This window comes from Aulonocara stuartgranti, assembly GCF_965226115.1.
Source record: "Aulonocara stuartgranti genome assembly, chromosome: 7".
NCBI lineage: Eukaryota > Metazoa > Chordata > Actinopteri > Cichliformes > Cichlidae > Aulonocara > Aulonocara stuartgranti.
In genome coordinates, this window is record NC_138945.1 from 9,600,714 (window position 1) to 9,627,438 (window position 26,725).

At 39.5% G+C, this 26,725-nt stretch overlaps 1 protein-coding gene and 1 long non-coding RNA gene across 4 annotated transcripts; one reads left to right on the plus strand and one right to left on the minus strand.

Annotated features, from left to right (window-relative positions):
- Positions 1-1,479: 1,479 nt before the first annotated feature.
- Positions 1,480-7,790, minus strand: LOC309711836. 3 transcript variants are annotated; one of them, XR_014278113.1, is made up of 3 exons: positions 4,153-4,671; positions 1,717-1,855; positions 1,480-1,624 (listed from the first exon to the last, which is right to left on the minus strand). It is a non-coding gene; the product is annotated as an uncharacterized lncRNA (long non-coding RNA). The 3 variants fall into 3 exon arrangements; XR_014278111.1 differs by lacking the exons at positions 1,717-1,855; positions 4,153-4,671 and adding an exon at positions 7,683-7,790; XR_014278112.1 differs by lacking the exon at positions 1,717-1,855.
- On the plus strand, positions 6,103-25,164 carry pdzph1 (PDZ and pleckstrin homology domains 1). Its single transcript, XM_082542322.1, has 13 exons — positions 6,103-6,215; positions 8,631-8,734; positions 9,238-11,472; positions 11,566-11,727; positions 12,097-12,258; positions 15,032-15,133; positions 19,414-19,524; positions 19,637-19,815; positions 19,900-20,057; positions 20,253-20,295; positions 20,462-20,648; positions 23,445-23,580; positions 24,053-25,164. Exons 2-13 carry the CDS (start codon positions 8,674-8,676, stop codon positions 24,150-24,152), a joined length of 3,636 nt encoding a protein of 1,211 aa, XP_082398448.1. The 5' UTR covers positions 6,103-6,215; positions 8,631-8,673; the 3' UTR covers positions 24,153-25,164.
- The last annotated feature ends 1,561 nt before the right edge of the window (positions 25,165-26,725 follow it).

Genomic DNA, 26,725 nt, shown 5'->3' on the forward strand with positions numbered 1-26,725 from the left:
CCCCAGGGATCATTACAAAAGGGCAGCTTGACCAGCTGTGGCTGCGTCTTACTCTCTTTTGTTTCGCACTTTCTGTATGTGAATAGAGTGTTTGTAGTGAAAGGCTGGACAGGTAACTGTGGGTACCCTGTATACATGCGACAATATAGTTTCTAGCGACAACTGCTAGAAACTAGTGATAGCCAAATGAAGTTTTCTGAAGCATTGTATCGAGAGAAAAAAAAGGGTTCATTGCTTGAAGCTTTTTAAGAAAATCCTCTTTGGTGACATCTGGTGGCCAAAAATATGAAGTGCACTGCTTCAGTATGATTGGCCACTCTACAGAGCTGGGTGTTCAGCTTCTGTTTAATATCATGTGAGAGTTCAATGAAATATCAGGGTACTTCTGTGTTGCTTTGAACTTCTTTTTGTTTGTGTGGAAAAAATACACATATCAATTTGATTAATAAATAATTTTGACGATTAACATGTTTAATCACGTGCCTTTCTGTGTTTGCGTGTGATTTTGTTTTGTTTTTTTTGTCAATAGATAAAATAAAGAAGGCATTATATAGACAACACAATCTTCTGATAGGTTGGGACCAAGTATTTGTGATCACTACAAACTTTAAATACCAAAATATGGTGTAAAAAAACAAACAAAAAACATAGTAAGCAGGTGTTGCTGGAAAGACTAATCGAGTTAGATGTCTTTATTGACCCTACTGTGACTGTGATTGATGTCTCCTTTCAGGAAGCTTCAGCTCCTCCTGGAAGCAGTGCTTATCTTGTTTCACTTGATAGAACTGAGCACCATGCTGTACTTGCTACACCTCCAGGTGCCCAAATCAAGCCCAATGCAGCTCCAGCAACCCTGCCTCGCTTTAAGCTTTTCTTTCAAGAATCCCATGGACCTAGCAGTGATGCAAAACTTGAAGTTTCATGGTTGGGTCTTAACAAGGTTCCAAGTAGAGCTTCAGCATGCAACAAGAAGAAATGGGAGTGAGACAAAACATTTTATTGAGCTTGCAATTTATTGAAAACAGGCTGTTTTACAGCTGATCAAAGTTTAGGACCACACCTCCAGTGCCAGGATGATTGCCATGATATATGCACCAGGGACACCAAACAACCTCTGAAGAAGTGGATGGCACAACACAGAAGAGCTAACTTGTCCGGCCAGGACTCCACAGTCTATTTACACCTACAGGCCATTGGACACTCTTTCAATGTTGAGGATGTACACATCCTGGACAGGGAGGAACGCTGGTTTGAGCGCGGAGTCAAGGAGGCCATTTATGTGAAAAGGGAAAGACCATCTCTGAATTGAGGAGGCGTTCATCTTTCACCATCTTACAATGCTGTGATTGCAGCCATTCCCCAATTTTCTGTGAACAGTACTCATGGCCATTGATCAGTGGTCATTGATCATTGGCTGTGTCATAGTCTGCGGTGGCAGGCCGTGGGGGTGTGGGGAAGAAGGACCCAAATGCAGAACTCTTGTGATGAAAGCAGTGCGTTTATTTACAGTGCTGTAAATATTACACAATAAATCCCCATGCACTCCCGTGTTGTGTGTTCTGCTCCCGAAGTGGATGCTTCATGTTCTCCACTTCTGTGTTGCACACCCCGTGCTCGCTGCCTCCTGGGGGGTGAGGGGATAACATAGGCAGCTGTCAGGACACTCAACTACAGCAGGCATACACTCACTAAACTTGGCTCACTAGGAAAACTCACATGGAGTTTCACACAACGAGTTTCTCCCCCAACGAGGCTGAGCAGCTGCAGGTGCGTGGCATGAACTTCAGGTTTGGCCAGCCACCTGGCAGGGCCACACCCACCAGGCCTGAAGGTGCCTGTCACCCAGCCTGTCAGCCTTACAAACATGGGAACACATGAACAGCAGCACAGTGCAGCAAAAACACATGTAATATAATATGAGTCCACACTGCTCATGGACCCTGGGTCCCTGGAACTGACCTCACAGCCCATTGTTCATTCCATGGGCTGGTTTCAGTCATTATGCAAATATACTGTTTATAAGATTGGGGAAACCTGCAGTCAGCTGAGACAGAATAAGTCACTTGGATGAGTGACAAAACGTTTTTACCACTGAAAATGCTACGTCCAGATGAACAGTATCAACCTTTTGGGATTCACTTACCTGGATGATTCAGCATGCATCAAGACATTTTACCTTTGTAATAAAATGTTATACTGGAGTTTTGATCTCCTGACATTTTACTGTGATTTAGGGTGTGTGTGTGTGTTCTTCTTTGCTGGGATTTTTTTGTACCAAAGGAGAATGCACACATGGCACACAGCCCAGATCTTGTGTGGGGGAGAAAAGCCTTCAGTGTTTGGTCTGGATGACTAAGCAAAGTCATCCTTAGTCATCCTGCAGTGTGGCTTGTAGCTGCAAGGGAAGGGTGGAGCAGTGGGTTCAAGGAACAGTATCAGGGGAGGCTTGCTGGCATCCATCACGCTAACCATCAGTGTTAACTGACTTTAACATGCATGATTTAAAAAGAAGTTATATTGAGTATATTGTGATTGACAAGGACAGAGTCATGACGAGAAAAAGTTTCTATGGACTGAGTTAAAAGGAGATCATGCTGAAATAAATATTCAGGAATATGTGAAATGGCAGAGGCCAGAGGTAATGGCGGGACTTGAGACCACTGGCTTAAGCTGTGAAACATGGAAAGTCAGATAGATTTGTAGTGAGGCAGTCAACTTCAATCGGACTGCCGAGGGGCTATTTAATAGCCCCTCAACCTGGACACCATATATATATATATATATATATTAGGGGTGCAACGATACACAAAATTCACGGTTCGGTTCGATACTTTGGTGTCACGGTTCGATATTTTTTCGATACAAAAAAAATGTTCATGCCTTTTTAATTTGTCATTTATTAAAATTATAAATATATATTTTAACTCAAAAGTACAGTTTTTAAATTTAACCCTAACCCTTGTGCGTGTTTTTTATTTTGACAGCGAATGCGCACCTGCGGACCACTTATGTGCAGCCCTGGTTATTTAGCTCGTCATATCGCAGCCACAGAAATTCTTTTGTCCATGAAACCATAAAGCTGCACTTTCTTTTTGCCTTATAGTCTGATTTGTCATAACTTCTCAGTTTTGTGGTAAGCTTTTCTTTGGCTGTCACTTCTTCACCCTGACCTGTCTTATTTGGCTCAGCAGAACTAAAATATATATCTGTCTGTGAAGGTCATCGTAGTCAAATATAAATCCTGCTGCTTTTACACACGCACTCACATAAGCTCAGCGATTCTCTGCGCGATCAACCTCTCACATGTTTAAGCTTGCTGCGGGAGATTTCACTTGTCATGTTTGCATAGTAAGCTAACAATTAATAAGACTATGTCAGAGGAATTGGTGCACAAATTATCATCACTCACAGATCAGTGCTGTCATTGCAAAGTGAAAGCAAAAAAACAAGCGCAAATTCAAACGCGATTTCAATATGTCACATATTGACAGTGGCTCACCGATGCCAATGACATAATTACCCAGCTACATTTCTGAAAGAATGCAAAAGCATTGAGATATATTTTTCCTTCCTACAATAGCCCGACGGGCAGGGCAGAGATAGATTTTGGTAGCCCGACTGAAAAGATCGCTAGCCCCGGGACGTCGGGCTAGCGATATTGCGAGCCCTGTATCTGATTGAGGAATCACTCATCTTTGGAAAAAGAGAGTTTATTACAGAGAAATGTCTCTTTCCAAAATAAAAGCTATACTATCCGCTTCTTCAGGGCTATATTCTCAGCAGCATATTAAACATATAAGGAGAATCATGTGCTAACAGCTGTCTAAATGACTCGGCTAAAGTTAGTAGCATGCTTGCTTGTTTTTTTTCTGCTTCCACTTGTCTTTGCACTAGGATGATGTCGGTGTAAATGTGCAGTCATATTCGTTGTGTTCCCACTAGTGCTTTCAGGTTAATCTCGTTGAAATTACCTTAACGCCACAACACGGCAAATCTCCGTTAACGAGCTACCGCCGATCGCCCCGTGCATGGGGCTAGACGGCCAACACGTTAACGAGCTAACTGCGCTAACACACTAGCTCCCACCCATGTAATTGAGCATTGCATGGCACATCCAACATACTGTTTTACTTTAGTGCATGACTCGCTTACCTTCAGGGTCATACGTCACATGAAAACCAAAATAATTCCAAACGCCAGATCTGAATGAGGGTGCGGGAGGTCCATGTTGTAAGGAGAGCTTAACTTCTGTCTCGCTAGCTTGCCCTGCGCTCTTCCTTCTGATGATGCTGTCTGTGTTGAGCGCTCAGTGAATCTGCGTTTGACTACTCCGCCTAGGCTGCACTGTCGAGCCTAGGCGGAGTAGTCGAACGCAGATTCACTGAGCGCTCAACACAGACAGCATCGTCAGAAGGAAAGTTGATAAAATAAATTAAAAATTTTGTAAGAATGGTCCCCGATGCAATGATCGGGGACTATTCTTAATTTAGTTGTTCTCATGACAATGACAATAAAGTTTCTGATGATCTGATGTATTGTTCGATACATATGCGTACCGAACCAAAAGCACTGTATCGAACGGTTCAATATCGATACGAATATCGTTGCACCCCTAATATATATATATATATATATATATATATATATATATATATATATATATATATATATATATATATATATATATATATATATGAGTAAATATTTCTAAGCATAATGACAATCAACAATATAAACCTGACAGCTTGTGTGGGTCATCAGAAGTGGCCAAGGGCAAAAAGCCTGCTTTTGGTTTATTCGCTCTCTCTGGGCGCCATCTACCGCTCCACCATTGTGCTGGTTTGTTAGGCTATCTTTTGGTTCTTGCATCCTTATTCAACACCTTGCATGTACTTACCCTCGTCCATGCACTACTGATACCTAACACTTTAACAATTTATTGCCTGTTCAATTAAATAAACTGGAAAAAGTGTGTGTGTGGACTCTCCTTTGTTTTTTGCCAACTTGAGCAAACTGGTAACAGTAGGAAACAAACATAGTGACTCCTTTTGTATGCCAATTATTCACACTCACATTCACACCTTTGGACACTTAGAATAACCAATTAACCTAACCCCATTAATTCCATGTCTGTGTAAGGAAGCCAGATTTACCTTTTGGAATGTTTTATAAAGTAAAAAGCAAAGGTTGCATGCTTGTATTGTCTGGTCTCCTTACCCGAAGTGGAAACTGCTCTGACCTGGTTCCTTTCTCATCCTGCATTGAATCATATCTGTTATTAACCTCTGTCTCTCTTCCTCAGCATGTCTTTTATCCTGTCTTCCTTCTCTCACCCCAACCGGTCACAGCAGATGGCCCCGCCCCTTCCTGAGCCTGGTTTCTTCCTGTTAAAAGGGAGTTTTTCCTTCCCACTGTCGCCAAAGTGCTTGCTCATAGGGGGTCATATGATTGTTGGGTTTTTCTCTGTACCTATGAAGCGCCTTGAGGCGACTTTTGTTGTGATTTGACGCTATATAAATAAAATTGAATTGAATTGAATTGAATTTCTCTCCAACTGATCTAAAATCTGTAGCTTATCTTCAGTTTGTTTAGAATGCAGCAACTAAGGTCTATTGTCACCATTCTTGTTGACCTTTGTTGAAATTCAGAATTGAATTTAAAATTCTTTTAATTACAACTAATGTCCTGCTAATATAACTGTTCTGTTATGATCCTATTTCTCTTTAGAGGCATCCATACTTTAGCACCTTCATCAAAAAGGCAATAGTCTTTTTAGTGAAACTCAACACTTTGCTTTGGCTCTGCAAAGTGTAATATAAACATTTAAAAAAAGTAAATAATTGCAGGAATCGTTGAGCAAAAGGGAGGTAGTTATTCACAGTTGGTATTGTGAAAAAAGGACATAGAGAGATAGGGGTGAATGCTTTTTAAACATGTAGGAAAAAATGTGCATCATGTGCTTTCTGCTTTCAATTGACCAGTGAAAAAGTATAGCTGAATAAGCAGGCTTAGTACTGCATCATCAGTGGCTGACAAGGTTAAGCGTAATAAGCTGCTTAGTATCAAGAATAGAAACAATAAGAACTGGAACAGTCTGAGAGACACAGGCAATGTAGACAGTGGAAAAGAAGCAGCTGTTCGCCGGCAGTCTGTCTATCTTTTCATGTCTGCTACATAAAGGTTTGATAGCAGTCATCAGGATATCACATCAATAGGTAAGTCAGATGTTTTTCTATTTTTAAAATAAGTTTACTTGGTCAACATGATCCCTATAGAGCAAAGCTTTCTAACATTAAACATAGTAACCTAACAGCTAGGGGTGCAACGATACACAAAATTCACGGTTCGGTTCGGTTCGATACTTTGGTGTCACGGTTCGATATTTTTTCGATACAAAAAAAATGTTCATGCCTTTTTAATTTGTCATTTATTAAAATTATAAATATATATTTTAACTCAAAAGTACAGTTTTTAAATTTAACCCTAACCCTTGTGCGTGTTTTTTATTTTGACAGCGAATGCGCACCTGCGGACCACTTATGTGCAGCCCTGGTTATTTAGCTCGTCATATTGCAGCCACAGAAATTATTTTGTCCATGAAACCATAAAGCTGCACTTTCTTTTTGCCTTATAGTCTGATTTGTCATAACTTCTCCGTTTTGTGGTAAGCTTTTCTTTGGCTGTCACTTCTTCACCCTGACCTGTCTTATTTGGCTCAGCAGAACTAAAATATATATCTGTCTGTGAAGGTTCTCAGTCATCCAGGTCATCGTAGTCAAATATAAATCCTGCTGCTTTTACACACGGACTCACATAAGCTCAGCGATTCTCTGCGCGATCAACCTCTCACATGTTTAAGCTGCGGGAGATTTCACTTGTCATGTTTGCATAGTAAGCTAACGATTAATAAGACGATGTCAGAGGAATTGGTGCACAAATTATCATCACTCACAGATCAGTGCTGTCGCTCTCTATACACAGTTCGCACGATTGCAAAGTGAAAGCAAAAAAACAAGCGCAAATTCAAACGCGACTTCAATATGTCACATATTGACAGTGGCTCACCGATGCCAATGACATAATTACCCAGCTACATTTCTGAAAGAATGCAAAAGCATTGAGATATATTTTTCCTTCTTACAATAGCCCGACGGGCAGGGAAGAGATAGATTTTGGTAGCCCGACTGAAAAAATCGCTAGCCCCAGGACGTCAGGCTAGCGATATTGCAAGCCCTGTATCTGATTGAGGAATCATGCATCTTTGGAAAAAGAGAGTTTATTACAGAGAAATGTCTCTTTCCAAAATAAAAGCTATACTATCCGCTTCTTCTGGGTTATATTCTCAGCAGCATAAGGAGAATCATGTGCTAACAGCTGTCTAAATGACTCGGCTAAAGTTAGTAGCATGCTTGTTGTTTTTGTCTTTGCACTAGGATGATGTCAGCGTAAATGTGCAGTCATATTCCCACTAGTGCTTTCAGGTTAATCTCGTTGAAATGACCTTAATACCACAACATGGCAAATCTCCGTTAACGAGCTACCGCCGATCGCCCCGTGCATGGGGCTAGACGGCCAACACGTTAACGAGCTAACTGCGCTAACACACTAGTTCCCACCCATGTAATTGAGCATTGCATGGCACATCCAACATACTGTTTTACTTTAGTCCATGACGCGCTTACCTTCAGGGTCATACGTCACATGAAAACCAAAATAGTTCCAAACGCCAGATCTGAATGAGGGTGGGGGAGGTGCCCTGCGCTCTTCCTTCTGACTATGCTGACTGTGTTGAGCGCTCAGTGGATCTACGCTCGACAGTGCAGCCTAGGCGGAGTAGTCGAACGCAGATTCACTGAGTGCTCCACACAGACAGCATCGTCAGAAGGAAAGTTGATAAAATAAATTACAAATGTTGTATTGTTCGATACATACGCGTACCAAACCGAAAGCACTGTATCGAACGGTTCAATATCGATACGAATATCGTTGCACCCCTACTAACAGCTCTAATTTTCACATTTGAATAAGTCACATGTCTGACTTTACTGACATTATTGTCGTTTATTGAAAATCATCTCTTGTCTTTCTCAGAAAAACAAAACAAAAAACAAAAAAACAAAACAAAACCAGGTGTCAGCTCTAACTTGTTAACACACTTTGATGTTTTATCTGTTTATAGATGGTGCTCATTCAGACAAAAGGAGGTTTTTTTGTTTGTTTGTTTTTTGCTTCTTAAGCAGGAAACTGTTTGATGCACATGTTAACTGAGTTGCACAGGATTATATACCAGTGCATAAACTTTCTGTACATAACTGGATATTGCCAGGTTATAATTTTTCCTTTTGTATCAGTTTGTTCAACAGTAATTAGACATTTCAATAATTACTAGTGTTTGTATTTTAAAAAAAAATGGTGATAAATACTGAGAATTAAGCATCTTAATGATTTACATTTTCTGTTTCTTTAATAATTGCTTTCATGTCAGTGTAAAAAATGCCAAGCAAAACATTCATTAAAACAGTCAGAGCAAACTGACATATGATCTGCTTAGTCTGGAATCTGAAAATGTATTGAGCCAAAATGTGTACATATACCCATAAAAAATACAACACTTGTTTGTCTTCGTTCAGTGTTTTGTTTCCCAGCGGATGTGAGACTGTGGTGGATTTCAGAATGAGCAAGAGGGGGAGAAGGAGAAATAGCAAGAGGAGGAAGAGCTCCAGCAGCAACAAACGTGAGTTGGAGCTTGGGAGGACGCAGTGAGGTTAATCTTGTGCTTAGCTGATTCACATTTTTCTCCACACGTGCATACAACGTGCAAGTACTTCTTGAGACTGGTAGAGGACTAATAGCAGCTTCATAATAGTGGGTTTTATGGCATAACTAGTATAATGTTGAATCCTAATGGGCTTTTAACTTTATGGAGAAAAAGCTAAAATAAACAAGCAAAAGTATTGATCAGTACTTAAACCTCAATGCATGAGGTATCCAACAATCAAGCAACCCCAGAATGAAATTCACCAGTTCCAAAGTAATTTTGTAGTGTTGGGAAAATTGTGTTATATCGTTTTATTTATGTAGCACTAACTCACAACAGCATTTGAGCTTTATATTGTTACAGTAAAGGGCCTACAATATTAGAAAGAAACCAGAACAAACTATGAGTAAGCACTATAATACTTGTACTGTCAAACATCCTCTAATATAATTATTTCACTATTTTGCTTTTTCTTTCAGAGAGTATCTCACCATACATCTTTAAAAAGCAGAACAAAAGCACTGTCTGCACCAAAGATGACATTGTTGAAAAGGGAGAAACAGACTCTTTTCGAAAGGAAAATGTACTGTCAAGATCTGAAGATGAGGAAAAATACAACAATCCTGAACCCAAGGAGAAAAGATTTAAGCAAGATTATCACTTGAATTCATTTGCACACCAAAAGAGTATTTATACCAAAACAACAAAGGACGAGAAGAACGGAGTGAAAATAGTAACCTCAGTTTCTGTAACAGGAGATTCATCACCAAATATTATGTTTCAGCAGTCACAAGAACCCTTATCTGAAAATCAAATCCACTCACCAATTCCAGTTACTAACATCCTGAATATTAACTGCACTGGATCACATTTAAAACTTCAGCTTAATACATCTGGCAACAAGACCACACTTGTTTTCATGAATAAAAGCTGGTCCAGTACTGAGGTTTTTAAGAGCAAATTTGAGGAGACATGGATGCCAGACAATGAGTCTTCTGAACAACCATTGGATAATGTCACTGATGAGGAAAAAAATCACAACAATAATGACAAAGATCACACTGGAACCACAAGTAAACAAACTGAGCCTTATTGTGATTCAAAATGTGCCAGATCTGCAAATATATGGGACAATCCAGACTGCAGTCAATGCTGTAGTGATGACAAACAACAAGGATCGGGAGACTTTAAACTGGCAGATCATCTATCAAGCCCACCGCTGCTGTTAAATATTAAACCTCAAGGAAAGAGGCAAAGTTTCCATACAAGTCTCAGTTCTGGTGATGGGTTCTGGCACATCCCCCCACCCCAAGAGTTTGCAGATATTAAAAACAATAGTTTAGAAGGTCTGACACAAGACTTAGCTTCTTGTAGAATCAACACTTCTAGTCCAGCTGTTGATAAACGAGGAGACTTGACCTCCACTGAGGAACTTCAATGTCTATTTTGTGCACAAGAAGAAGAAAGAGGGGGTCTGCCACCTTCTTTTGATGAGTTATCACAATCTGACAATTATGACCCAGTGTTCATGAGACCCTTGATGTCTACCAACAGGTCTAGCTTCATGAAAGACTTCATCAATAGTCAGAAAAGAAAATCCTGGATTAGAAATAATAGTATTGCCACCGTCGAACACAAAGTATGTTCATTACCCAAGAAAAGACGTCAAACATTTCCTGGGATGTCACAGGGTCTAGGACTGATGCAGGAAGATCTCCAGCTACCTTACAGAGAATCTTTTTCCTCTTTGGTCATGTGCTCACTTCCCCTCCAGACAGAGAAGCTAGAAAGGACTGAAAAGGGCGATGACAGGTTATCTGCATTTGGATTAGAAAATGATACATTTTCACAAACCAAAGGGAGTTTAAAACAAGTTCCGGAAATTCTAGACAGCCATGCCAGAGCACAGCCATTGCTCAGTCCATTCTATGTGACTGGTTCTGAGATTAATCCTGAAATCATCATGAACACTGAACACTGTGAAAGACATGACTTCAACAGTCAACATGATACTAACTTGAGCATTTATAAGGATATGGAAAGTCTAGACACTGATGATTGTGAATATACTGTTGATCAATGTGAAGTAGCAGACAGTGGATTTGACCAAGAATTTGGAGAAGGAGAATATCACAGTCCAGAGCCCCTTACAGAAGAGCTAACTCGAAGAGCTTTTTCTATACAAGTCATCCCTCCATCCTGCAGTGGCTCAGAGGAACATATGCTACAGAGTCACCCAGAAATACTACCTGCAAACAATGAGGTTAAAAATGCAAACCAGAAGGATTCAGTCTCTTTTTTACCCGGATATAGCAAGTTCTCAGTTCAGACAATAACAGATGGTGCATTTGAGCCAAGTCTCTTGCAGAGGGACTCACAATTATCCCTGGATAGTTGTCTAAAGAGGGATTTTAGAAATGCTGTGGACGACCCATGCATGTCCCTCTTGCAGGACTTAGATGTAGAATCATTAAACTTAAATGAGGTTACAGAGGACATTAAACCTAAACCAACTAGTGAAAACATGGAAGATACCGACCCTATTCTCCCACTGATAAATGAGAGGACAGATTATCTGGAAATCGACACAGAAAATTCAAGACAACCTGCAAGCATATCATCAGGTCCAGCAAAAGATTTTAAAGACACAGAGGTCCTTGCAAAAGAGACGCTTAGTAAAACTAACAGGACTGAAAAACAGTTTGTATCTAAATGTAAGTTATTTCCATTCATATTCATTTAAATTCGTTTCAGCCAATTAGTTATGTAAAACTCACCTATTTGTGATTCTTCATGACCATTCCCAGCTTCTTTAGAGATCAAGGAGCATCTGAAGCCCGTGGTTCATAAAGATTCGGAAACAAGTGGCTCTGAACACTTGGCTAAAAGGCGAAAGCTCTTCAAAGAGAGCAAGCAGTGGAGCTCTGTTGGAGGAAGCTCAATCACCAGTGACATCACAGAGGAATCAGGTGACTTTGATGGAAAGCTTGAACAAATGTCAGGGAAAAAATGTCATAAAGAGTAAGTTTAGTGATTAAATTTGATCTGCCAGTCCTGTAAGTGGTCCAAGCAGAATGCTGTATTATCTGTTTATTATCCATAAAAAGTGACTGGACTTCTTTAAGTTTTGTGAAGATGTTTCACATCTCATCTGCGAAGTTTCTTCAGTTTTATACAACCAGGTGGACAGGTATTCAAAACTTAAGTCGCTTTCTTTCCAAGCTCCTTACACTTCTTTGCTGATTTGACAACTGCAGATATAGAAATGCATCTATATGTAATGAATTGTGCTGTTTAGTGTTCGTTTGTTTGATTTGTGTCTTTCTTTGTTTTGCTAGTATCAGAGGACACGCCTTCTATGGACATAGCATTTCAAGAAAATGAAGACAGGGGCTTTTATACAGAAACATTCCACTCATCAGCATGGATTTTTCAAGGAGATAATGTAGGCTCTGGGGGAATTCATACCAGCCTAACCACCAGAACTCGTGCCGTCTCAAGTAAGCTGTAGCTTTTGTGTTTTTACAAAAAAGTTAACTTTATTTAATTTAATGACAGTAACAGGTCATTTAGTACTGAATCCTAGTTGTTACTGAGAATTACTGAGAAACTCTTGAGTACTGCAGAGATATTACTGTGAATTTAACTTAGCACTACCAGTCAAACGTTTTAGAACACCCCAATTTTTCCAGTTATTTATTGCAGTTCAAGTAGTTCTACTCCAATGAATAGCTTGAAATGGTACAAAGGTACGTGGTGAACTGCCAGAGGTTAAAAAAAAAAGGTAAGGTTACCCAAAACTGAAAAAAGTGCAGCTGTTCGGCAGCAATGGAGGTTGATCAAGCCTTGAAAGCTAGTGCAACTAATTCCTACAGGTGTTCCAACTTTTCTGGATTACTTACAACCCCCTCTGTCTGCATAACAGCAGTGTAGGAACACACTGTGGTACCGTACCCTCGTGAGCATCAGTTGAACAGCACTGTACTGCAGAAAGTAGTGTGTTGCTAAAAAAAAAAAACAGTGCAAAAAACAAAATGGACAATGGAAGAGAGCCACACCAGCATAACACTTAAAAATGTACGTCTTCCTACAGATAAATTGCAAAGAAAGTCAAGGTGTCAGTGAGTACAGTGGCACTCATAAACTGGGGCAAACTCTGACAGGAAGAGGTCTGGCAGATGCAAAGCCACAACTGAATCAGAGAACAAGTTTCTGAGAGTTAACAGCTTGCGGCATACAGGACAACAGCTTCAAGCACAGCTTAATAGCAACTGTAGTAAGCAATTCTCAGTTTCACCTGTGAAGAAAACCTTCAAGCTGTAGGTTTGACAGGACAAGCTGCAGAAAGAAAGCCCTCGCTAAGACGTCAGAATAAAACAAAGAGGCTTGCCTGGGCCATGAAACGCTGCCACTGGACTACAGAAGACTGGAAAATGGACTGATGAATCAAAATTTGAAATCTTTGGTTCATCACAAGGAATCTTTGGATGCTGTCAAGTAAGCAAAAGGATGGTTCCATAGTGTGTGGCATCAACTGTCAAACGTGGAGGAGGAAGTGTGATAGCCTGGGGCTGTTTTGCTGGATCAGGGGGTGGTGACTTATACAGAGTGAGAGGCACCCTGAACAGAAACGGCTACCACAGCATTCTGCAGCACCATGCAGTACCGTCTGATATGTGCCTAGTTGGTCAAGAGCTCATCCTATAGCAAGAAAATCGATTACCTCAGGAAAAAAGAACAAGATGGTAAGCTTGAAAACATGGAGTGACCAGCACAGTCTCCAGACTTACTATCCATCAAGCTAGTTTGGGATGAACTGGACAGAAGAGCGAAAACAAAGCAACCTACAAGTGCCACACATTTATGGGAACTTCTGCAACAGATATGGGAAAAACGTTTTGAAGAATATTTGATTGCTATTGTAGAAAGAATGCCACGGGCATGTTCAGCTGTTATATCTGTGGCTACTTTGATGAGTCAAACGTTTAGAATACATTTTGCTCTATAAATTGATTCCACGATTTCTGTGCTTTGCATTGCTTATTTGTAATATGCTTTCATTTCAGAGTGCAATGAGGCATTAAACTGCATAATCTTCTAAAAATCGGGGTGCTCTAAAACGTTTGACCGGTAGTGTACATACAGCGGGTGAAATAAGTATTGAACAAACTAACAATCCTCTAAGTAAATATATTTCTTTCTTTTTAGTAACCTGTCCTGTCTGGAAGTTTTAGCAACCAGATTCATGATCTAAATGCTTTGTGGTGCCAAACACATTTGCTTTGCCAAGAGGAACATACAATTTTGCGTGTGTGTGAGTGTCTGTGTGAAACAGAGAGAGAAAGAAAGAATGTGAGTGCCTGTGCATGGGTGTTTGTCATGAAACGTACTTGATAATGAGGGTGAGAGACTGCAACAACGTCCCCTGGGGACGAGAGACAGACAGGGGAAGACCCCACCCAGTCCCCCAAGAGTGTTGAAAATCCGAGGCCAAAGTGTGTCCCCGCCGGTTTAAGGAAGAGGGAAGCCCACAGCTAAAAGGCAGGAGTGCTAAAGAACCAGAGGCACTAGGCAGCTGACCCTGGCAGAGGCCGGCCATCCCAGCACAATCCGAGGAAATGACCTGGGCGCAATCGGTGGAGCCCCAATGCAACAAAAATGTCCAAGCCAACCAGGCAGCAGGTCAGCAATCACACCAAATCGCCCAGCCAGGCACCCCAGAGCCAGCAAATGCCCATATCCTGTGGGTGGGGCAACAACAACCAGTGGATAGCAGCAGGGAGAGGAACCCCCCCACCCCTCATGAAGCTGCACAAAGACAGATAACCATCCACATCCACCCTGCCCTTCGAAGTGCGGATGAATGGATGATCCCCAGAGCCAACAGCAACCCTGGGATGCAGTTGGCTTGACCCTGGAACACCAGCCAACCTCTGCCCCAGACAAGGTGCAGGAAACACGGGTGCATGAAGGCCTGCCTGCTCCTATCTCTGCTTGTCAGTGTTAAACGTGGCCCGTTGTGTGTATGCGTTGGGGTGTGAATTGTAAATAGTGAGTATGACTGTGTAAAAAGTAGAGTGCTATTAAAATGACGATTTTGTGTCATTTTCTCATTATTACACATAAATTAATTCATGTACATATTTGGTTTGATTGTGTACATTGGATATTTACCTAGAAAATTGGTGATGAGTTCAATACCTTTTTTACCTGCTGTGTACATTTTGCTGCTCTTGTTAAACATCTCTTTCATCATCTTCAAACATCTTCCAGTTCGAGAGAGGACTGTTAAGATCAGCAAAGGGACAGGAGAATATCCCTGGGGCTTTCGAATACAGTTTTCTAAACCCATTGTGGTCACAGAGGTTGACACAAGTAAGTAAATTTCTATATCATAGTGCTGACTCAACTGCTTTGTAGTTGTTATTTTGCGTGTTTTTTTTATTTTCTGGAATTTAAGCATTGCAAAAGTAACCAGGATGCAAATGTAATTACACATTTCGTGGACCTGCTGTTTATCCTCTACCTAATCACACGAGCCAAGGTGTGAAAACAGGTGTGGGCCACAATCAGGGTTTCAGGTGAATCCATTGTGAGATCTAGCCCCAACCTATCATGTGATTTCCTGAGGTCAGATGGCCCAGGATGTGAGTGGGCGTTTAGGCGTCTGGGAAGGGATCTCGAAACTGGATTATAGATGGCAGACAGTTGGTGTTGTAAGGCACCGCCTCTGTTCAAAGAAGGTCGTTTACAGTGGACATAGATGGCTTCTTTCACTCCTCATTCAAACCATCTGTCTTCTCTGTCCAAAATGTGAACATTGGCATCCTCAAAAGAGTGATCTTTGTCCTTTAGATCCAGATGGACAGCTGAGTCTTGTCCCATCAAGGTGGCTCTTCTATGTTGTGCCATGCATTTATGGAGTGGCTGTTTGGTTTCTTCAATGTAGAGGTCTGAGTATTCCTTGCTGCACTGTACAGCATACACTACATTGTTAAGGTTGTGTACGGGAGTTTTGTCCTTGGAATGAATCAGTTTTTGTCTGAGTGTGAGGCTGGGTCTGAAGTACACTGGGATGTCATGCTTGGAGAAGACTCTCCTGAGTTTCTCTGATAAACCTGCTACATAAGAGATGACAATATTGTTCTGCTTGTCCTGATTCTCCCTAGTTGTGTCTGACCTTCTGCTCTGTGCATCTTTGCTGATTTGTCGAAAGCCCAGTTAGGAGAACCACATGTTTTAAGAGCTTTCTTTACATGTGTGTTTTACCCCCTTTCCCCTTCTGGCTTAGAGGGAACATTTTCTGCCCGGTGTTGTAGGGTCCTGATTACTCCAAGTTTGTGTTCCAGAGGGTTTAAGTTTAAAGATATAATTAATCCACTGTTATCTTCTTCAATGCCATGTGGCAACAGTGCAGAGCAGCTACCTGATCTTTGGTTTGTCTGTTTGGGAGCTGACACAGTCTCTAAGTCTACACAGCCAGTGATGAGAGGTGTGTAAGATTGCAACTCTGCTTCCTGGTCCCAACTCTGGATAGTCACGTTTTGGGGGAGGGGTTTATAAAATTGGCCAGATCTCTAGAAATGAGACCCATCCATGAGCTGCTCGATCCAAAGTGGGATAGATGTTTTCTCTCCTAACAAGACTGGGTTTTCTGTAGAAAATTTCCCAATCATTTATAAAGCCCACATCATTTTTGGACACCACTTGCTAAACATGTCATTACTGGTCCAATTGGGGAGGCAACCAAAGAAAACAACTTTGGTGATCAACCTATCACTATTAATTAGCTACATACCACAGACCTTCAAGTTGGCAGTAGTTAAAACTATTACTTAAATAGCCGTCACTTGACTGAGCGGTCTTAGCTAATTATAGGGCAATCTCCAACCTTCCTTTTGTCCCAAGAATTCTTGAAAGAGTACCCAACAGCTAACTGATCATCTGCAGAGGAATGGCTTATTTGAAGAGTTTCAGTCAGGTTTCAGAGCTCATCACAGCTCAGAAACAGCTTTAGTGAAGGTTACAAATAATCTTCTTATGGCCTCTGACAGTGGACTCATCTTTGTGCTTATCCTGCTAGTCCTCAGTTCAGTAGTCGATACGATTGACCACAACCGCCTCTGTCAGTGCGCCCCAGGGCAGCTGTGACTACAATGTAGCTTGCCATCACCAGTGTGTGAATGTGTGTGTGAATGGGTGGGTGACTGATTGTGTAAAGCGCTTTGGGGTCCTTAGGGACTAGAAAAGTGCTATACAAATACAGGCCATACCATACAATACAACAACAACAACAATAATAAAAATAATAACAACAACAACAATATTGTTGCAATTAGAGCATGGTGTAAGAATTACAGGTACTGCGCTGCAGTGGTTTGAACTGTATCTATCTAATACATTCAGGTAAATGGAGAGACCTCACCACACACTAAGATTATGTTTAATTCAGCTATAGGTTAGTAAATGGCCTGCATTTGTATAGCGCTTTACTCAGCCCCTAAGAACCCCAAAGCGCTTTACACTACATTCAGTCATTCACCCATTCACACACACATTCACACACTGGTGACGGCAAGCTACATTGTAGCCACAGCTGCCCTGGGGCGCACTGACAGAGGCAAGGCTGCCGGACACTGGCGCCACCGGGCCCTCTGGCCACCACCAGTAACACGGGGTTAATATCTTGCCCAAGGATATTTGGCATGCAGCCAGTAGGCAGCCTGGGATCGAACCACTGACCTTCTGGTTAGTGGCTGACCTGCTCTGCCACCTGAGCTACAGCCACCCTAGTGTATAGTTTAGCCCTAAAAATCTTAGAAATATTGAATCCAACTGGATGTTTACTCTTGATGACATTACCTTGGCCTCCAGTAGCACTGTGAGGAGTCTTAGAGTCAATTTTGACCACGATATGTCCTTCAATGCACATATAAAACATCACTCTGCAGTTAATCATAATTTATTATTATTCTCTGACTCTCTTGCACTACTTGTCTTTGTCCTGTATTCCTCCCCTCACCACCAAATGGTCGTGGCAGATGGCTGCCCCTTGCTGAGGCTGGTTCTGCTGGCGGTTTCTCCTTATTAAAAGAGAGTTTTATCTTCCCACTGTCACCAAAGCACTTGCTCATGTAGGGCGATTAGATTGTTGGGGTTTCTCTGTTTTCTCTGTATTATTTTAGGGTCCTTACCTCACAGTATAGAGTGCCCTAAGGCAACTCTTGTTGTGATTTGGCACTAAATAAATAAAATTGAATCAAGAATTAGGTATAAAACATGAGTTAGTAAAAAACTGCAAATTTATACTTTACTTCTTGTTTTTTTATATACTTTATTTTTATTGAAAGTTTTATAATTTTGACATTCATCCACATAAAAAAAACAAAAAACATAATACACACTGACAACAACATCTTGGCACAGTGAAACCCTCATATCTGCCCGGTCTGGGGGAGCTCCCCTCCACCTCTTTTTAGGTGTCTTCAGGTTTTGTGTTACTGCTGAAGTCTACGTAGCACTTTACAGTCCACCCCTGGTGATGTTCGGAAGGGTATTTCCAGTCTATTTTATGCCTTCTAAAAGCAGTGGCCACATCCTTAGCTGGCTTTTCTTCTTCCAGTGGTTGCATTAAAAAATATTTAGCTAAACTCTGGTTATATAACCCACCACCCATCATCCCACATTTCCACCTTCAACAAATCTCTCCCACTTCCTCCAGTTTTTATGAAATTGGTCCCTTTTGAGATTCAAAAGAGATGTAAGTTTTTCCATTCTGTATATTTCCTCCATTATTCCTATCCAATCTTTCTTTGTTGGGTGCTCTTTCTCCAGCCACTTCCTGGTAAGAGCTTTTTTACCCGCTCCCAACAGGATATTTATCAAATATTTGTCCCTTAAGAAGACTGCTGATGGGATATCGCCCAGATACACAGTACAGAAATCCAAATTTAATTTGAGACCAGTCACCAAGTAAATTGATTCGACCATTTCACCATTTCACTGCAGTATGGTTGGATTACTGGGCATTTCCAAAATATATGAAAGTGATCTGCCATATTTTCCTCACAGTTTCTCCAGCAGCGTCTCTCGGTTGACCAGTTTGTTTGTATTTTATTTTGGGGGTTATAAAAAACCTAATAACATTTTTCCCTTCAGTAACCCGAACTAGTAGTTTTCATCTGTGTTCCACATATATTTAACCAACTTTCCTCTGATATGTTGACTTTAGCCTCCATCTCCCATTTAATTTTAATATAATTGGTTGATTGATCTGTGATTGCAGGTTCTGATAAAGTTTAGCTATCAATTTATTTTTAATCTTCCCTTTATAAGCTTCTAGTATAAGGGGGACTAGGCCTCCACTATGTTCTTCTGTAGTTTTTATGTTACTGTTGAAATAGGACCTGACTTGGAGATAGCTGAAAAAAAAATCTTGGTTTTCCAAACCAAATGGGCTCAGCCCTATGTATTTAGAATGGGAAGGCAGATGAGCAAAAATCTAACTCCACAAAAAGGTTGTGTAATACTTGAAAAAATTTCTGTGCAATTATGTACCGTAAGGACTGTGTTTGCTTTTCTGCTTGTCATTTGTTTTGATAACTTACATCGTGTTGTTTCCTTGTTAGTTTAACATTTATTTATTTCTGTTTCAGATGGAGCTGCAGAGGAAGCTGGGTTGATGGTAGGAGACTATGTCCTAGCTGTCAATGGTATTGATGTCACCAGCATTCCTCATTCTGAAGCTGCTGATTTAGCCAGACAAGGTGTGTTGTGCTATAAACAATAAAGCACATTTGTGGAATGGATTCATAAAGAACCAATATGGAGGCCAGAAGGGTAAATTAGATGGTAACTGTGATATTGTTGATATTATAGGTCCAGATGTTCTGACATTGACTGTTGGTTCAGACATTGCTCGTGGTCCTAACGCACCGAGACCAGCCTGTCGTGGTTACCTTCATAAGCGTACTCAGTCTGGTCTGATTAAAGGATGGAGAAAGAGGTGGTTTGTACTGACGCATGACTGCTGCCTTTACTACTACAGACACAAACGGGTAAGCATGATACAGGTCATCAAAATCAAACAGTCCACAAAGAAATTTTTGTGTACTTTTGGCGCTACTTCATGGTCATTACAGGATGAAGGCAAAAGGCAGGCACTTTCAGCAATAAAGATGGAAGGGGCTGAGGTGGGACCAGACACTTCACTTGGAAAACCATTTGTGTTTAAGTGTCATCCTCAGTCTGGTTTTCGAGTTTACTTCTTCTGCGCCACTTCCAACCAGGAAATGAAAAGGTAGAATGACAGATATAACTTTCCAAACCAAACATATTTAAAATATTTTTATGTACCATTTTCTTTTTCTGTATTCTGAATTCTAATTGCAGTTCTTTAAACTGCAGTCTATATTCTTTATTTCTTCAAAAAGCGAAAGAGAGAAATTGAAATAAAAACCATGTTTAAAATCTTATTTGTCTTGTTGGATTCCAGATGGCTGGAAGCAATGGAGAAATCTACCCATACCATTACACAAGTAAGTTCTATATTTTCATAAATCAAAGAGGGCTTGTTACAGAAAATGTTCATTTAATTGCATATAACATTTACCTCAGATTGGAGTAAATAGGTCATGTTGTTGATTGTGGTGGCTTACTACCAGTTTAAGCTTAAACTGATCTCAAATAACTCTTATGTTTTAGAACCATGTTTGGGTGGATGTCACTAAACACAACTCTAATCTGCCCCCGCTGGCTGTAAAAAATCCAGACTGTCTTGGATTGCTTCATAAAATGGATAAAAGCAAGGATTCCTGGGTACAGCACTACTGCATTCTGAAGGATGGGTGCCTCTACTTGTACAGTGGCATCCGTGCAACTCACGCACAAGGTACAGCTCTACATCATGTTTTAAACACTGACATGGAACATAGCAGTGGCAGTTCCAGAATTATAGGAAGGGAAAAATATTTCTGAGAAAAATAATGACAGAACTGGTGTTTTATTGATTTATTTATTTTTTTTTAGCATTTGGCAGGTGGTACTGTGATGTCTGTCTTTGGTGACAGGGGTTGGCTGCAGCACCCTCAGCACCCCTGCTTCCCACAGCCTTGGACAGTTCTGTTAAAATGTTTAATGTTGATGAAAAAAGGCTGCAAAAAAATTGACTGTAATTATAAAAACTATTTGATGTCATATAAATGTCACAAGCAGAAAATGCCAGAAAGTACCAGTGCTGGGCTCTCAACAACAAAACTGAAGTTTGCAATAAGATGTTAACAATCAGTAAAAATTAAGGGTGTACTATCAACTATATCATTTTCAAAGTCAAGATTCCAGAGTTTAAGCTAGTCTTACTTATACAGTGTTGATCAAAAGTTTCAGACCACTTGAAAAATGGCAAAAAACATCATATTTTCCTTGGTTGGATCTTAACAAGGTTCCAAGTAAAGCTTCAACATGCAACAAGAAGAAATGGGAGTGAGACAAAACATTTTTCTGAGCATTCAATTTATTGAAAACAATGCTTAAACTGAAACTGGCTGTTTTACATCAAAAGATCAGGACCACACCTTCAAAAAACCCATAACCCCCCCCCAAAAAAACAGAAATCAAAGATCCAGACATGAACTCAGTAATGAGTAGCTCCGTTATTGTTGATCACTGCAAAAATTTGTTGCGGAATGCTTGAAGCAAGCGTTTCCATGAGGTGAGTGGGAACATTTCTCCAAGTGGTGAAGACGGCTGCACAAAGCATTGGCATCTACTGTCTGAAACTGTTGTCCATTTTTGTAAACTTCTCTTGCCATCCATCCCCAAAGGTTCTCAGTTGGATTAAGATCAAGGGAACATGCAGGATGGTCCAAAAATGTGATGGTATTCTCAACGGCATTAACGTTGGAAACATCCCATGTTTGGTGCTCTTTTGCAAAATCCAAACAGTCAGTTCTGTGGCGTTCAAGGAGACGAGGCCTTTGAAGATGTTTTTTATTTTTGAAGCCCTTCAGTATCAGATGCCGTCTGATGGTTATCAGGCTGCCGTCGGCACCAGTAACGGCCTTAATTTCGGTCGAGGATCATCCAGTGTCTTGACGGACAGCCAACTGCATCCTCCGGCTCATTGCTGGTGAAATATTTTTCGGTGTTCCACTTGACTTTTTTGTTCCATAACCCTCAGGATCATTTAAGAAATTCCAAATGACTGTCTTACTGCATCCCACCTCAGCCGTGATGGTGCGCTGCGAGAGACCCTGCAAAATATGATTTTAAACTTTTGATCGGGAGTGTACTACAGGTGAATTAACAGCTTACTGAGCTTTATGCAATAGCAAATATTTTCGTCTCTGTACACTAAAGGTAATAGTTATAGGAATAGAAATAGAAATTCAACTTCTTTTCTCAAAATAGAATTACTTTTGTCAAAAGTGTAACTTTAGTCTTAAAATGATCAATAATATTCTTTTTTCTTAATGTGGCCCTAGTACTCGTCTGTACATTTAGAGTGGTGTTATTATTACTTATCTGCTCCTCTGTGTATTAGGAATTCAATCGAGTTTTTTAGAGACACTTCTACTGCCCCAGTTTTTAAATTCAAAGCCAATCTCATAGCAAAACTTGGTATATTCATTAGAAAAGCAAACTATACGCTCATTTTCATTAATAGGTTTATTTGTGTCAGTTATCATGACTTTATAACCTATACATTTCTATAGGAGTAAATAAACTGCCACAGGAGTGTTTTAAAATCTGTCTGTGAAAATTTTTAACTCTTTGGTCATGTTATTCTTGTCCTATTTTATTCCTCTTTTATGTTGGGGAAACAAATAAATATTCACTCTAAAAAATACTGTTCTCATAAACTTTGTTCATGCTCTTTATCTCAACAACACACTTGACGGGGAAACGTTAATGTGACACAACAAAAAACATCAGCGCTATCATCAGCATTGGCTGTTTCTGATAAGCTGGCAACAGTCAACAAGGCTGATTTTCAGCTCATATATATATATATGTGCATCCACAGCAAGCGGCAAGTTGGTGACAGCCTATTTCATGAACTGGTGAATCAAAATAAGGATCGAATAAAGGCTCAAAGGAATTCTGTATATTAAATAATGGATCTCTGTGGGTTTGTTAGACCCATGTTCAACATGATACAGATGTTCTAAAACAGGTCTGTGTGCAATGGTGAGAAACAATTTATTGTATACACTCTTCTCTAATTGGCCAGAAACTGTAGTACAGAAACATACTTTTTCACCTTGGTCTTATATAAATTATTGTAACAGCCACCGTGGAGCTTTTTTACTTTCTGTTTCATATTAGTTTTATGCCTTACCAGCATGAATGTAATGACATAAATACAATGTAAAATGTCACTAATGTTTATTCCCATTTTTATTTTTTAGGTAAGGACAAGTAAGCCAATCACTCAAACCTATTGGTTATGTCTCACAGTGTTTTGTCCCTTAAAATCTCACTTCAAGTGTCTGCATAACCACTTACCAGTTAAATGAAATTATTTTTATAATAAATGCTGAAAGGTGGTTTTGCTCTTTTGATTGAAAAAGGAAAGCAAATACATGACCTGCTGCTGCGAATGAATGATCTGGTCTGGTGACCTTCCATTGTGACTACATTTGTGAAAAAAATGGAACATATATTCATCTTATCATCATTTCTTCAGGTGGCATCTACCTTCAGGGTTACATGGTGCGAGAGCAGTCTTATGGAGCCAAGAATTCAATCATTGAGCTGAAACCTCCATCTGATGAGTTCAGAACTTTCTACCTGTGTGCTGAAAACGCAAATGAAAATAAACGGTGAGGAACTGACTCTTGTTTTATTCACAGGCTTAGTACGTGAGCTTGTTGGCTGACCAGCATGTCTTCTTAGTACTAGGAACAGCAACCCCTGTGATCTTGCACTTAGTACACCTGTGTCAGTATAAGAGAGCTTTGTATGAGTGCGGTTTAGGTATCAAAAGTGACTGACTTGTAACAGCGTCTTCTATTTGACCCAACAACGCCAGGGACTGTGGTGACATTCTGTTACTCTATTTGTACACAAAGACATCTTTCTATTGTGTTTTTGTTGTGTCTGCTTCTCAGTGTGCTGCTGCTGCTGCTTCTGCCCTCCGACTCTCCACTCTCTATCCCAGTGTGCTGCTTAAATTAGACGACAATTGCAGGATTTATCAAACTATCTCGTACATAAGCTTTTTTAAATATATATATTTTTAAAAACAACAGTTGAAAGATGCTGTCATGTTGACGTTTCTGTTTTTCTTTACAGATGGATTATAGCTATCAAAGCTTCAATAAAGAAGTGGCTGCCTTTACACCAGGCACTTCAGCACTACATGAATGGACCACCAGAAGAGACCAGAATGTGAATGAACATGTGTCTGTAAATACTGACAGAATCTTGTGGATCACTGATTAAGCCTCCTGTTTGCAGACTGCTATACTTTCCATATGTGAGGGACAAGATTATTTATTTGATTTTTCTTTCTTCTCTTTTTTTATACTGCTTACTTTCAGCCTCGTTCATTTTTTATAATTCATTGTGGATTTTTGCAATGGATTCTAATTTTTTAGATCAAGGTTGTATACGCAAACAAATGAGGCGTAAAATTTATACTCTATAAATAAATTTTATTATGATTAAAAAACAGTCACATGGGAAAAGTCAGTACATCGCTAAACGGTTCAAATATCACATCGATCACCTTCATCTGTGTAGACTGTATTAAAAGGATTACATGTTTGTTTCCATTTCCTGTGATGTATTATTTTACCTAACTAATCTTATACCTAAAAATACCTTATACCTTTTCATTGTTTTTAAACAACCATGTTCTTTTCCTTTGAAAGCATCCTTTACACGTCCTGTATGCCTGTCTCTATAGACAGCACCAACTACTTAAGAATGCTGAGGATTTTGCAGGACGGTGACATCAGGCTTATAGGCAAAATAATATCTGGATATTAATAAAATTACTTCTGATATTTTTCATTTTCTTAAAGGAAATGTGAGTCATTTTATTGTTTTCTGTGTGCACGTACTTCGGTTAAAAAATGTTTTTAGATAGCTTCGTAAAACAATTCACAAGATTAAAATTAACAACAGACTCAGTGAAAACAAAAAGATATTGATTACATCAGTTTAGCTAATTGCCCTTTAATCTTTAGCCATTTTGTTCTGTACTTCATTTATACTGTGTTGTGAATTCCAAAAACTCTTTGGGCAGGTTTCATTTTTTTAAATTTTTTATATCACATGTTGACATTTCTATGCTTTTATATTAATATGGTGTTTTTATACCAGTTTTCCTTTTGATACTTCCCCCCACTGTAGAACAGACAGAAATGTATTACTGTCACTGTAATAAATTCTACAATCAAGTCCTGAGATTTTGCTTCTTACATTTAATTACCATCCATTTCTTACAAATGTTATGATTCAAATTAAATTAATTTATGAACTCTTTCTGCATTCAGTATCTTCCTCGAGGACACTTTGACATGCAGGGATTGAACCACCAAACCTCGGATTAGGAGATGTGCTACTAATAGAGTTTCTTGAATAATAAATAGTAAGATATTCCTGCTTTACGTAGGGCTTTTTTGTAGAACAACAGAATAGAGTAGAATTTTTTCCAGTCTAAATGACGATCCTCTAATGTAGTGAGATGCAATTTCCTCTCCAATTTGCAAGTTTTCTGCTTGTATTTTATTGTCTTGTATTATGTGTTGTATTACTGGCCTTTGAACATTTTGTTCCTTCTACTATAGTCACTCTGAGCTGTGTGTCTTCTACATGGTAGTCTAGCTGACAGTGAGCTGTTCATGCCCCTTGCACACAACCTTCTATTAAAGTGACTGCATGCAGTTCAGAATTGAGACTTAATGCGCAACTAAGTAAGTAAGATAGTGGGATGACTTTTTTTTTTTTTTAAAGTGACCCAAGTTCTTTATGAAGTCATCATATTCAATCATTATTGGGGTGTCTCCAAAAGCAGCTTTCAATACAGCCACATTGTCAAATAATCTTTTACTGCAACATTTACAGTGATCTCCATCGCACTTTAGAAAACTTTTTTTTATCAGCTGAAAGAAATAGGAACATTTTAAAAAGTGATCACAATAAAGTACAAAAAAGAACTTGGCTACACAGGAGATCTACATTACCTTTCACAGCATATCACAGACTGTCTGGCTATTTAAACTGTTGTATAAACTACTGAATTTCACATCCTCTACTGCCAAAGGTTTTTCTTTTAGGTAAAATTTTTTACCTAACTTAAGTCACTCATATTGCTAATTAATATTTGTTCCCATCAAGACAAACATTAAAGTTCATAGAGGAAGGTGTAGTGTAACATGTTAAGAGATCACTAATGTCAGCTCACACAACAACATTAAAAATGTGAAAGTCTTTTTTTTATTTTTATTATATTGTTATATTATCATAACCACTGCATTATTATTTTGTTTCCACCAAGTATTTGTGGATAAAGTGAAATGCACTTAAAAAAGAAATGAAAATACACTTGTTGAAAGGACATTTTGCAGACTACCCAATTTGAATTTGCTTCATCTGAGTCTGGGCCAAGTTGAGAATATTCGTATTATAAATATTCAGAAAGAACTAACTCAAAATTCTCTTTCTTTACACAGCTTTTTAGACAAAAACAACACTTTCTAAAAGCTAAATTCATTTAGAAATGTGCTTGTTTTGATCATTACATAATTAATATTACAGTATTTATGATGTTTTAAATGGTAATAATTATTGCTCATCATAATTCATAATTTCTGGCTCTCAGATTGTATTAGAAAGTTACAGTGGCATACAGCAATGCGACTGACATGCTCTATGGCTCTGACCTGAGAATGTTGAGATAAACGGTCTCACAGATTGCACCTCAGATTATTTCATTTTACGCAACAGAACTTGGGAGAT